The 14,296-nt window shown below is 38.0% G+C and overlaps 1 protein-coding gene across 1 annotated transcript; it reads left to right on the top strand.

The window, feature by feature from the left end:
* Positions 1 to 1,134: 1,134 nt before the first annotated feature.
* On the top strand, positions 1,135 to 10,651 carry acsl5 (acyl-CoA synthetase long chain family member 5). Its single transcript, XM_028029064.1, has 22 exons — positions 1,135 to 1,274; positions 2,279 to 2,332; positions 3,604 to 3,772; positions 3,888 to 3,999; positions 4,270 to 4,334; positions 4,544 to 4,645; positions 4,741 to 4,840; positions 5,099 to 5,277; positions 5,368 to 5,400; positions 5,486 to 5,537; positions 5,674 to 5,747; positions 5,830 to 5,907; positions 5,991 to 6,125; positions 6,225 to 6,359; positions 7,378 to 7,473; positions 8,056 to 8,128; positions 8,329 to 8,417; positions 8,804 to 8,920; positions 9,673 to 9,816; positions 9,923 to 10,024; positions 10,259 to 10,330; positions 10,494 to 10,651. Exons 3-22 carry the CDS (start codon positions 3,617 to 3,619, stop codon positions 10,629 to 10,631), a joined length of 2,052 nt encoding a protein of 683 aa, XP_027884865.1. The 5' UTR covers positions 1,135 to 1,274; positions 2,279 to 2,332; positions 3,604 to 3,616; the 3' UTR covers positions 10,632 to 10,651.
* The last annotated feature ends 3,645 nt before the right edge of the window (positions 10,652 to 14,296 follow it).

The following is a 14,296-nucleotide window of genomic DNA, read 5'->3' on the forward strand; positions in this document are numbered from 1 at the left end:
CTTTTTAAACCAACTTTTATGAGATTATTTCACTTTTGAATAATATTCTTTTACTGAGCCACACATTTGCATTGAAAGGAATTATATTTGAAAGAAGAAATGTGATAAAGACAGAAACTCTTGAGATAAATAGAACCAGGAGGTGCAGAAGGATTAAGTTGGATGTTAGCGTGACTCAAACAAGTCCTGTTCTTCCCCATGTTTAGCAAGAGCAATTAGTCTAAAGTTTCTGTTTCTGGACTGATGGAGTACAGAGGGGAAATCCATGCATGCAGTGGGAGATCAGGGAAACTCCACATAAAATCCGTTTGGAAATCCATAAACAGCTGCTGTACTTTGCAGCTTTTTATAATGTTAATAGTCTTCTACACAGAAAAAATTACTTAAATGAGTCAGGAAACAGAGATGTCTTTAGAAGTATTGTTTTTGCACACTTTCTACTAAACAACTAACATGCATGCCCTATGAACTTAGGCAAATTGTCTGTTATATTTTATACAAAGAAGGACTACATAGTGGAAATAATCATCCCTGCATCCCAAAAGTAAGAGTGGTGTTTCTTTAATGGAAACCTTTCGTCTTTCGTTATGCAAATTGAGTGTCTGACGTACTGTAGGTTTATTTGAAACCATGTCTTTTTTCTTTGAATGTCATTTTCATTTTTATCTTTGCACAGATTGTCCCATTTTTATTAGTTACCCTGCCTCATTCCTTGCATCCAAAATCAGTTTTGTTACAGGATGATTTAACTTTACTTCTTCAGATATCACTGACAGACATTTAAATGAGTAAATGTTCAGATTATGGCTTAACAACCGGAGGTCACTCCAAAGGTGCTGGGATTTTATCTTTAGCTATCCCTGACTCCCATAAATCAAATTGGAGAGATCATGATTGTCTTAAGGGACAAACTTCAATTAAAAGCTAAAAGATACACAAAAATGAATAAAAGCTAAAGGGGACATATTTATGAAGGACTGTGAATAGATAAAAAAAAAAAAAACAACCCCCCCCCACTCCTAATAAGTAAATACAGCAAACAAGGTGAGAGTTGTTGCAGGTCTCCTGGGTGTGTTATCTGCAGAGAGCAGATGTGGCAGGTTGAGCCTTGACCGGTGCTGAGGAGTGTCACACCTGTGTGCAGTTTGAGGCGCTAATGACTTCAGGCAAGCAGACTGTACATCTGTGGTGTTGCTGTCTTTGGCTGTTTGTTCCTCAGGAGATCCCTCCTCAGCCTGATCCCAACCTGCTGTTGCTAATGCTTATTCCACCAGGTAATGTCCCTTAATCAAGATTCTCGTGTCATCTGACTCTCAAGAGAAACCAACTTAAAAAAAAAACTCACACACATACACACAGAGGATCAGCACTGTGCACCTGTTTTGCTAAATTAGTACACAGGTCAGATGTTTATTAATTTATCCCCTAGCTTTTTTTGCTGTTATAATATTGAACTTTAGTACTGACTAATTTGAACTTCCTCAGATTTTTTTTACCCCATGTTTGCTATGTGGCTTCAGTCCAGTAAATTTTAGATGGTATTTATTTTAACTTTAACTCATGGCTGTCCAGTTATAGTCTTCAACTGGTGTCTCTGCTTCAACACAACTTACTCAAAGGTACAACTACCTCATCTGCAGGTGGGTAATGAACCATCATTTGATTCAGGTGTGTTGAACCAGGGACAAAACTAAACTGTGCAGGATATCGGACCTTGAGGCTTAACTTTGGACTCTGCTGCTCTAGTCTAACTGCAGATGTGCTCTTTCACCTTTCAGATAATCGTCTGATTGATATCTGCAGAGAATGGTTTGCTTAAGTGAGCTCGAACATTAATAGGAATCATTATAAAGCTATGCATTTCAGTAAATGTGGTTGCATGTTTGTGAATCATAAATGACATGGATTTGTTCCTAAATATTTTATTGTGTCTTTGGAGTATTTTAAATATTTGTTCTTTGAACATGCTAACTTGCAGATAAGTACACTGACCTTTCATCAGGTGCAACATCTTGATCTTTTTTCCCCTCTCTGTCATTGCCACTGATAACATGTTTTATCTTTCTGGATTAAAATCAGAAGAGTTGGGTGGCAAGAACCCTTTGAAGTATCTTAATCTTTTGCACAACTTTAATACTGTGACCTACAAACCAAGAATATTTTGATGGCTGTGTTGTCTTTTATCAGTGCAAGTAATATGCTGGCCAAAGTTCAAAGATTCTTAGTCGGTCCATCAACTGTTTTATCAGCTCTTCTCCTTGATGTGTTTCCTTCCTAGAGCAGAGGAACAGGATCTGTACACTCGCCACACGCCTGAGACAGCTAGCAGCAGGTAGGCATTATGTCTAAGATTGTTTTATTTTTCCATATGTCTGAGCTCATTGCGTTTGTCAAACGTTTTTGTGTGTGTTTTGTTTTATGTTTATTTAATTATTTGTTCAGTATAAAACCGACTGTCGCGTGACTAGGGCACGTTCACTCTGATCTATCGGATCACAAGAAAATGCTGAGTTTGGAACATTATGCCTTTAGAATAGAATTAATTACTAAATGCACTGATGGAGTATAGTATAAACACATTGGAAACGTTGTTTCTCCAACTCAAGAACAGTAAAGGGAGAGAATAACTTTGATCAAATGGACACAAAACAACAGTCAGGAAGCGTCACCAAACGTGCAAAGTAAAAGCCTCATCCAACAATTGACATTAGCCTTTATAAATTTTCCTATTTCCTTTCCTCATTAGAAATGCAGGCAAACCATGCCTAGTCAAACTATCCTACATGCACCGTAATGTACGGTGCATCTTATCTCAAACCCTTAGAGTCTAAGGGTTTAAGAAAAATTGTTGCACAATTTATGCTAACTTCGACCTGGATTTATTGAAGAAACTATGCCAACAGTAAATTGAAGAAACCATCTTTGGTGGATGGTTGGTTCAAAAAGTATATATGCCCCTGTTAATTTCAATACTTCTCCTTGGTATAGTGTGACATGAATCCTTAGAAATTCGGCTGAATAGTTGGAATTCAAGAAAAAAACTTGATCATTTCTGTTGGTGGGGCTTTTTTTCCCCCCAATTCTTTCAATCACTTTTTGTGAGATGGATTTTTACAGTGAAATAAAATTCTCTTGCTAGGTTCTTTATATCATGGTACAGTGTCAGCGGCTGTGAATTGGGGACTAGATATGTGTATGTGCAAGCATGCATCCAAAAACAATACAGTAGAAGAATATTGGAGTTTTGCAATTTAGAGCTGAATCTGACAGTAAATCTTGTGGGCTCACCTGAAGAGGTTTGTGGACAACAGATGTTTTGCATCTGATTTGAAGAACTTTGGCGAGGCACAATGGAGAAGTTGAGATTTGGGAGGCATAAAAATTTAATCAATAAAGTAATTAAGGGGAAGAGTGATTATACCTATGCCATCAGGTAGCTATTAATTTTTCAGAAACGGTGTTTGGGATTAAAAAGAAAACCTGGCAATGTACTTTCAATGTATACATTTTGCGTTCTCAGGTTAGATATGTTGTTTTTGATCTCACACATCCAAGTCTTGATATTTTGATAAACTCACCATTTGTTCTGATTTCCCATCCCAGCTGACCCAGCATCATGGACGTCATCTTCCAGTTGCTGTTCTCACCTCTTCCGACCCCAGTGGTTATCTCCCTGATCGCGGTCGGTGTTGCGACACTGTTTTACCTCAACGCTCGGCCCAGTCCGGTCCGCAGCCTACCCGACCTCAACCGCCAGACTCTGGGGGTCAAGGTGAGAGCTGCAGAAATGTTGCTCAAATTTGATAAATTAATAGTCTGGGGAGGCATGGTAATGACCTGACACTTCCCTTAGGTAACTGTAATCTTATTTTGTTATTTTTTTTCAGGATGGTGCAAGAAAAACAGCCTTGTTGGAGGACAACAACAACCTGATGTCATATCGCTACAATGATGCAAAAACCCTCTATGAGGTCTTTCAAAGGGGCCTTAGAGTTTCAGGTATTTAAATAAGCCAAAATGAGTTTTAAAATGAGTACACTTGCTTGTTTAAAAATCAGACTGAATTTCAAATACACTTGAGGTGACTGTGAACCTTAGTAGCTAGAAAAGTTATGTTGCATGGTGCTAGTTTAAACTGGAACTAATAAAGACAAACCAAATGATGCCTCTTGTCGTCAAATGATCTGGCAAAAACAAAAGCCGCTGTATAGTTAAAGTTCAGTCAAACCACTGTGCAGGACATGACATCAGAACCATTTTATTTTCTAGGTAACGGACCGTGTTTGGGCTACAGAAAGCCTGGGAAGCCTTACCAGTGGCTGAAGTACAAACAGGTACAGCACAGAGTGGCAATGATTTAGAAACATTATGGTTAAATGGTACGGCTAATATCGTGCAAAATCACTATTCTGGACCTTTCTGGGTAAAAAAAGCATCTGATTTTTTTCAATGCCGTTTTCCTCAGAATTCTTTTTAACAAGTATTTGAAAAATTGATAGTGATATTGTTTTCTCTCCAACCTGACTTCCCCTTTTCTCTGAAGGTGTCTGACAGGGCACAGTATCTGGGGTCAGGACTCCTTCACAAAGGTTTGAAGCCCAATTCTGAAACATTCATCGGCATCTTTGCTCAGAACAGACCTGAGGTAAATGGAGTCTTAACAGATTTTTTTTGTTGTTGTTGTTCTTTTGTGTGAGTATCTATTAACTTCTGCTGTCTCTTCATTAAATCAACTTGCAGTGGATTATTGGTGAGATGGCGTGTTACACGTACTCCATGGTAGCAGTTCCCCTGTACGACACTCTGGGTCCTGAGGCTCTCGTCTTCATTATCAACCAAGGTAATTGGAGCTTTACTTCTCTCGCTAATGCTGCTAATTGTAGAAACAACAAGACATCCAGTAACTCTGTTCCCATAGGAGTCTGTCAAGTGACTTTTAATCTCATCTACTTTTTCCAATGAGTTTGTGTAAATTTGCTGATGGAAAGTTTGATTATAAGGGCAAATTGAGTATATTCTGCCTTGGAGTTTTAAAAAAAAGTGGATCATACAACCCATTTCTAAAAAGATATACATGGATTTTTTTATTTCCTATAAGCTGGGATCTCTACAGTGCTCTGTGACAACCAGAAGAAAGCGGAAACTCTGCTTCTGAACCACGAAAAAGGCCAAACTCCAGTTCTCAAAAGTGTTGCGCTCATGGACTCATTCAGCCCTGAGTTGATCGAGCGAGGAAAGAAGTGTGGAGTGGACATCGTATCCATGGAGGACATGGAGGTAATAATGCTCTCCTAACACTGAACCAAGTTAAATGTAAACTTTAAAAAAATCAGTAAGTAAAAATGTTTTGTTTTCTGGCAACTCCAGACACTGGGAAAAAATAACCTTCAAAAGCCAGTAGTAAGTTATGAATGCTTCTAGATTTATTTTTTTTAATGCAATAATAAGCTGCTGATCCTGAGGTGCTGATTTCATGTTCCAACAGCTGCCGAAGCCAGAGGACCTCAGCATTGTCTGCTTCACCAGCGGCACTACAGGTGATCATCTGTGGTTTTCAGGATAGTCGGATTAGCAGGACACATGGCAGAGTTACTCTGGCCTGATTTCTATGTTAAGATTTATTTAAAATATAACTGTTGCAGTGCTAAATTATTGTTTTTTTCCTTTCAAAAGGAAACCCAAAAGGGGCTATGTTGACGCATGAGAATGTGGTTGCTGATGCTGCAGCTGTCCTCAAAACCTTTGAGGTACATGAGAATAAAACTGGACCTTTACTAAAAATTTTGTTTTAATGCCTTTTTCATCCAGTAAAGCATAAATTTTATTCAGTCTTCCTTAGTTCCAATTCCTGAGGATGTCAGCATTTCCTTTCTGCCTTTAGCACACATGTTTGAGAGGATTGTACAGGTAAGAAAAAAGGTCTTATTGAGATCCAGTGTTTGCTCAGAACATCTGAGGGTGTCTTGCATCTGTTTTCTGAAACGTTTCAGACGGTGATATACGGTGCTGGGGCCAGGGTGGGGTTCTTCCAGGGGGACATTCGGCTGCTGCCGGACGACATGAAAACTCTGCAGCCCACAGTTTTCCCGGTGGTGCCTAGACTCCTCAATCGACTCTATGACAAAGTGGGCAAATTAGATTTTTTTTTTTTTCTTAAAGATATTAAACTTTTGCTACAGTAGTTGGGTATTTTTTTTTAATTTTTAAAATCTTTTTATAACCAGATTCAGAGTGGAGCCACATCTCCCTTTAAGAAATGGCTGCTGAAATTTGCAGCAGAGAGCAAGTACGCTGAGGTGAAGGATGGCATCATCAGGAAAAACAGCATATGGGACAAACTCATTTTCCACAAAGTCCAGGTACTTCGTTTTTGCCTAATCATTTGTAACCTTTTGTAGTTCTGATGTAATAAAGAACATTTTCTGCAGCAAGTTAAGGGTATCGGGTCTGACACTTGGAAATGGCAGTAACACCTGGAGTGTTTTGCGCACCTGTTTTTTTTTTTTTTTTTTTTTTTTTTTCCATTTTCTTTTTTTTACTGTGTATTTGCTTGAATCAACTGAATCTTGGTTTGCAAGGATCTGCTCTGGGGTCTCACCCAGTGGGACTTGCTTGGAAAACTATTAAAGGAAGGAGTCCAGGAGGCATCCTGAGCCAAACCACTTTAAGTGACTTACTACTTCTGATGTAGAAGAACAGTAGCTGTACTGTACATCAACTGCTTTTCCAAAATCTTGTTCTTGTGTTTTAGGCTTTGTTTTTGCTCCTTTCGTGACCATAAAATTTTGTAATATTGGCTGCATTACATCAGCTGAGGCCCCGATCCATCAGCATTGTGCTAAATTCATGAGGGAAGTCCTTATACTGTTTTTTCTGTTGAGGCTTTTATCTAAAACTTTTCTCTACCAGAGATTTTTAAAGAGGTATCAAAGCATTTATTCTATCCCAGCTGGATTATTGTAAATCTCTCGTTTGTTGTTTTTATGTTGGCATTGACCAAACTTTTTTCTTGATGGCTTCAGGTAGTTCAAAATGTTGTGACGGCTACATTTCTCCATTGTTGAACTTTGTCACAAGTTATACATTTTGCAGTATAATCCTATAACTTTACCATTAAATAATTGGGCACTCTAGAGCTGTGCCTGGTGTACCTGTCAGTTTTCCTGCAACTTTCTGTACTCTATAATAAAGTACTTTTTAGATGTTAAACTGTCAATACTGACACACAGTTGATTGGTTATTCACTTCATATATTTTTTCCTATTTTAATTTTGCATCATCCTTTTATGTAAGAAGATTTGCTTAATAGCAGTTTTTTTTATGTGCTTTTAAAAATACATTTCATGGTGGTTCTAAATGTTCTCATCCTTAACCCAGGAGTCTCTGGGGGGCCGTGTGAGGATGATGGTGACTGGCGCTGCACCCATATCACCATCTGTTCTCAGCTTCCTCAGGGCTGCTCTAGGCTGCCAGGTAATAAACCTTTAATCCTCTGTAAACAGAATCTTGATTAGATTTAGGTTTTCCCTGCAAATGTAAATGTCTCATTCTCTGTTAAATGAGACTGCTCCTTTTCTTTTTGGACTACTCTGAAACATTCTGTTATTTTGTTGGTCCTCTTAAGGAACCACACTTTTTTGTGACCAATAACCACAAAGTTTGTTTAACTAAATGTATATGAGAATAGAGATCTGCAACAAATCAGTCATATTTGTTTGGTCTCACGACGTGTTTACGATACACATGCAAGTTTCTTTTACATTTGAATTGACTGTCAACATGCTGCATTAATTTACTACAGAAGCATAAATAAACAATGTTACAGAAAATCAAACATTTTACATCAAAATATGCCACCCTCTCGGAGTTGGCTCCTCTGTAGATTCACTTTAAAACATTTGTAAATGAATACTGAGGGTTTGAAGTTTTCTAATCTCAAAGGAGCTTGCCGTAAATGGACACAGATGCAGTAATGTTAGTGTTTAGGAGGAACAATTGCACAACACTGATGCTGCCTCCTGTTGACATGTTTATGCTGCTCTCTGGTTCCCTCAGATCTTTGAAGGATACGGTCAGACAGAGTGTGCAGCTGCCTGCACCTTTACCTTACCAGGAGATGCCACTGCTGGTACGTAGCTAAGCAAACTGTAACAACAGCAGCACCACCACCTCTTTGGGTCTAAGAAAATCTTCAGCAAAGATTTGTTTAAGCATAAAACATTTTACTTGTAAAGTTAACAAATGCTACACATTTGATCAGGGGGAGAAATGTGAAGTGGGATCCAAAAGGAAAAACAAGCCTATTCACAATTTATTTATTAACTTCAGGTCATGTCGGTGTGCCTCTGCCTTGCAATTTTGTGAAGTTGGTTGATGTGGAAGAGATGAACTACTTTTCTTCAAATGGTGAAGGAGAGGTTGGTTAAAATGTTTATATCTGGGGATATTAAAGTCTTGCACCAGAAGGAGTCTGAATTAAATCAGTTTGGAGAGATTCTTGTGTAGGAGTCAGAACAGTTCTTTGGACCAAAAATGAAAGTTGTAACTCTCACAGTTTCACTTTAATATAATCAGCTGCCACTTTGAGGCCTGATGTGTTCCTTTCTGTTCAAACATGCCCAAAAGGAAAAAATAAAAAATAAAAATCTGGTTCACACAAGACTAATGGAAAATTAGTATTACCTAAAGGCTTATGTTTTAGTCATGGTGACAGTCTTGAATTCAAAATGTAAAAACACAGCAAATTGCTTAAACATTACCAGCATTTTATTTTTCTTGTGATTTTTGTTTTATTTTATTACAGGTGTGCATTAAGGGCACAAACGTATTTAAGGGCTACTTGAAAGACCCAGAAAAGACTGAGGAGGTCTTGGACAAGGATGGCTGGCTTCACACTGGTGATATTGGTAAATGGCTTCCGGTAAGATTCACTCATTCTTTTCACTCGTTTTCCTGCATTGTGAAAAAAATGGATATAATTGGCTTGAGGTTCCCCACAAACTGAATGCAGCTTTCCAAATACTGTCCTCTTAAAATCACAAACTTTTGTGTATTATAGTGAAATTTTATGTGATAGACCAACACAAAATGAAGCATAATCGTATGGAAAGAAAAATGCGCATGGCTGTTATGGCCTGGCTCAAAGGCCACAACAAAAAAAGACATCCTCTAAAAGGTTTTTATAAAATAAGTTTGTTCAACATAAATTATGATTTAAAGTAAGTTTCAAATATGAAGTGTGAAATCAGTCACGTAGGTGTGTGAATGAGTGTAGGATGCAGGTGAAAGTGTTACAATGTGCAATCATGTGTGAACCAAATTTGAACAGTCACCTCAACACAATCCTTACAGAAAAATCATGTCGCATTTAAAAGTCATATGTGAAAATTTTGCACCACATGTAAAATTCACATGTGGTCCATACAAATATTCAGATGTGAAAAAGCACATGTATACACGGATTCCCAATTTACTTGGGTTAATACACAAAGCAAAAAAACTATTTCATACATGCATAACCATGTGATGCATGTGTGTAATAGTGGTGATATACACCAGGCATCATGGTTAAAAAATAACCCACATTTACTGTGTCAATTTTATTTGTAAAATTGTCATGAGTTATGAAGCTCTCTAAGTTATAATACTTTTGCCTGGTGGGTTTTGCGACAGAGTGGAGTCTTGAAGATTATTGACCGTAAAAAGAACATCTTCAAGCTGGCTCAGGGGGAGTACATCGCTCCAGAGAAGATCGAGAATGTGTATGTCCGCTGCGGCCCTGTGGCCCAAGTGTTTGTACATGGAGACAGTCTGCAGGTAACTTAATATTTTTTTTCTCTCTCTGTACCTTTCCAGCTGCTTAATCTTAACAATTAATGTCTTTGTTTCTTTATATCTTTTTTTTTTTTTTCTATCCGTGCAGTCGAGTCTGGTTGCCATTGTGGTACCTGATGCTGATGTCCTGCCAGGTTTTGCAAAAAGTCTTGGCATCCAAGGCGCCATTGAAGAACTCTGCAAGAACACAGTAGGTTTCTGTAATGTGTAAGTTTATTCTCTCCAGTGTTTTAGACAAATGTCCAAAGTCAAGAATCTGCAGGAAATGTGATCATTAACACTAAAAGCAGCCAGTTGGAGAAGTTGGCATGCTGTGCAACTCAAAGTTAACATGTCTGCAAATTACATTTACTGGAAGCAGAGCAGCGGAGCAGTGTGGACTGAGAGACATGTTTAACTGATTCAAATTGTGCTTTATTCTCAGGAAATTAAAAAGGCCATAGTCACAGATATGACCAAACTAGGAAGAGAAGCGGGTCTGAAGTCATTTGAGCAGGTAAAGACTTTTTGTCCTAGCAGATTCTACATTTAAGCTGTCTCAAGTATTTTGTCATACTCCATAAAGCCGAAAAGTCTCCAACTGCTTTAGTTTTGAAACTCCTCTCGTTATTGGATTCAAAGTAGCTTAATCGCATCTACCTTTCTCTTCTCTGCTGCAGGTGAAAGACGTGCATCTCCACCCTGAGCTCTTCACCATCGAGAACGGCCTGTTGACTCCCACCCTGAAAGCGAAGAGAGCTGAGCTGAAAGAGCTGTTCCAGCCACAAATTGACAAACTTTATGCTGACATCCAATAAATTAACGCTCAAACAGAAAATGGTCTTCGTGTTTTACAGCAACATTCCATTCAGTCACCAATGAATAGAACCAGTTATAGTGGATCAAACCTTAAGGCAATTTGCAGAACAGATTCTGGTTATCTACATACCTATTTAATTTTGTCCAGTCATACAGTTTCAAATGCATGGGAATTCCAACTTGGTATTGCGTTCAGGTTTTAAAAAAATTATGCTTCATAAAATGTTTGAATTAGATACAGTTTTTGTATTCAGGCTCAAAACCGGTTTTACTTTTTGCTGTACTTCGTTTTTTAAGGTGAATCTCAAACGTCTGGATTTTATGTGGAGCCTTGTGAAAGGTTTTAAATTTCATTCAAATGTTTAGTTAAAAAAATATTTTTAAGTCAGCACTGCCCTCATGTGTTGAAATTCAAACACTGTATAAATTCACTCTCGGCAGGGGGTAAATGTAGCAGCATCAGAAAATCTTTAGAATCGCCTGAGGATGGCTCTGGACATGTCCTCATAATCAAATCTGGAGAACTTATGTCTTTGGAGAATCCTACAAAAGACCGCTGAAACTAAAGCCAAATACGTTTCAACAAAGTAGCACAGGTGTGCACACTTTTACAGTTATTGCAAATTTATATTTACATGTTTGATATTTGCCTCACTTGGACTTTAGAACAGTTTACATTCAGACTTTGCTTTCAACATTCGGCTTGTATTAGTTTAATTCAATCATAAGCATGGATACATCATACAGATAGCTCAGAAGCTGAACTACAAATATGATCAAAACTTAATCTAGTTCAACCAAGTAATTCTCAGAACTAGTTCTTGGTCTTGGAAAAAGTACTTGAGACAGAAAACCAGGAATAATTCACCATTAAAAAAGGATTACTGTGTACTCATCACAAAACTTCAAAAGTTAAAGAATGAGCCTAAAATTACCACCACCCTACCAAGTTTAGCTTTTCTTAGGCAGATTTTTAGGTTATGGTTGAAATAAAGTCCCGGTTTGTGGAATGAAAAGACGCCTATGATTAATGTAAATGTGGAAAACTAAGATATAGAACACATTTTTTATTAAATGGCTAACTTATGTATCCATAAAACATTTCATTCATTTGATGGGTCGATTTTATTCTATTCAGTTTTTTTTTTTGCACGAATCAACTAATTAGCCCTCTATATGTAATTTAACTTTTGAAAATGTCCTAAAATATTTATTTTAGCCTAAATGTCATCTGACTCAATGAAGCAAGCAACACCGCCCCCCAGCGGCTGTTTTCCACTAAGTTTCGGTTACAGTAGCTCCTCCAGGCAGCGGCAGCAGTACACTCCCCCCTCCCCGCTTCACCTGGAGTTTACACGGGCACAGAACTCCGCTGTCCCTGGAATACTTTTCCAACTCTGAAGGCTCCAGTCCACCACTTATTCCCCACAGCCGATCTTCCTCAGATGTTTGACCCTCGTATGCGTTTCCACTGCGGATATTTCACTGTGTTTAGATCTCCCGTGGATCAAACTCACCTGAGAGCAGCTGCACAGCACGCGTCTTCGTCTCCAACATGGCTTCTTCCGCCACAGGTGACCACGAAGAGCAGGTAAGCGGGCTGGAAAAAGTTTTAATGCCCCTGAAAGCGCCAAGTTTCTCTCTCAGTGGGGTTGGGTGGCGTTGTGTTGAAAGCTGCGATAACACCAATTCAGTTTGAAAGCACAAAGTAAAGAGTGGTGGTGAGCTGTCTAAACACAACTTTAAAGTGCGACTTTTCACTGTCAAAATAAACAACAAGCTCTGTATTGAGACTTTCTATGTTTTACGATTCTGACAGTTGACTTAGCATTCACCTTTTTGCATATAACTATGAGATTACACTGAAAACCCCATGGTGATCGAATCTCACATGCCACACATGCAGGTGGATCTAGGTAAATTAGAAAATCATCAAAAAGTAGACTACGGAAGTAATTCTGGTAGAAAAGTAAAAGTTTTTAGAAATTTCTTACACACAAATTTATATTTTATGTTTTTTTTCCCCCAGTTATATATTGATAATTATGGCATACAGCCAATGAAATATTTCTGTTACATCAGTGGAAAGTGAAGTGGAAAGGCAGAAATTTAGCAAGAAATGGGAAAAAAAACTGTTGCCTTAGAGCACTTAGATTTAATGCATATTGCAAAAAAGTAAAAAATAACCCTGTTGAAAGGTTAAAAACTTGAAGTGAACACCTGAACCTGTCTTTTCTTCCTGTTTTAATTTAAAATCTTCTCCTTGCTGCTTCTTATTTGTGGCGCCTTCTATGGTATTCCCAATAAATCTGCTAATTTTAAGCTTAAAATGAAAGGACGCAGACAGGTCAGCCTACCCCCATCTGAGACGCACATGCCCAGTTTGGAGATTAAACTCATAGTACCTGCTTGTTCACAGCCACTGGATAAGAGCCAAATCCTAATAAACCTTTTCTCCTGCAGTGGTGGTGACTAGGGGAAAAAAAATGGAGACAGACATATTATACGTGTTATCTTAATTAGTGGTAGAAGACTTAAAATTGCTGTGATATTTTAAATTATTGTAGTTTTTTTCAGGTAACTTAATAAAGAAAACATTTATTAACTCAATGACTGCCAAAGGTTTGCAGTTTTATAATAGTAACAGCTTACAGCACAGACCAATTGATACAAATGAATGGGGATATTAGAGACCATACACTGTACAACCTAAACTTTGGTAGTTTTAATGTTTTCTTGTCAGGTGCATGTGATTTTAGAAAAAAAAACCCCAACATATTTTGTATGATTTGAAACAAAGGCTTTTATCAAGATCACTTACAGTATTTATTAATTCCAAGATGAAACTCTACATGCTGCCATTAAGGCTTTTTTTATCTGTTAGTTGTATCCTAATTCCCTGTCTAGGCTTGCCACTGTTTTCACAAGAGCTGATAGAGATTAGATCATTTGCAGCTGCATGTGACTAAATCCACCCCTTATTTGTTGTTTTCTACCATTGTGGACTTAGCTGTTGTCACCGATATGAGAGAAGACAGCCAAATGAAAATGAAGTGCCTGAAGTTCATACATGTCGAACTGCTTTTCAAATTTTGGCACCTTACAATCACCACACACTAGAGAGATGGCAAAAAGAAAGCTATTATTGAAGGAAGTACACCATGTTAGAGACACAGTAAATCTCTAGAAAAATGTTTACTATGTCATGCTTTTCCATGACAACATCGTGCAACTTGACCTACAGAGAAAATGCAATGTTTGGAGGAAGACTAACTAAATAGTACAGCATTATACTGGGGGCATGTTTCAGAAGATGTAAGCATGCTTGGTCAGAGTTAGTAAGAAGATAAATTAAGCTAAATACAGGAAAATGATGGAAGAAAACCTGCTAGTGGCTGCAAAAAACACAATTCTCGGGCAGAAATTCAATATCTGATTTAGAATCGGTGCCAAGATTTAAAAACTGATGTTCACAGATGCCCCATCATATCTGACTAAGCTTGAGGTATTTTACAAAGAAAATTTGGAGAACTTCAGTCTCTAGGTATGTGGTGATAGAAAAAAAAAAGTCATACAAGTTTTAGATGTGATTGTTGAGACAGGTGGCGTGAACTACTGACACAAAAGGGCTGAATAGAAATGCAAGGCACACGTTTTGAATTGG

Source organism: Xiphophorus couchianus, chromosome 10, assembly GCF_001444195.1.
Source record: "Xiphophorus couchianus chromosome 10, X_couchianus-1.0, whole genome shotgun sequence".
NCBI classification, from domain to species: Eukaryota; Metazoa; Chordata; class Actinopteri; order Cyprinodontiformes; family Poeciliidae; genus Xiphophorus; species Xiphophorus couchianus.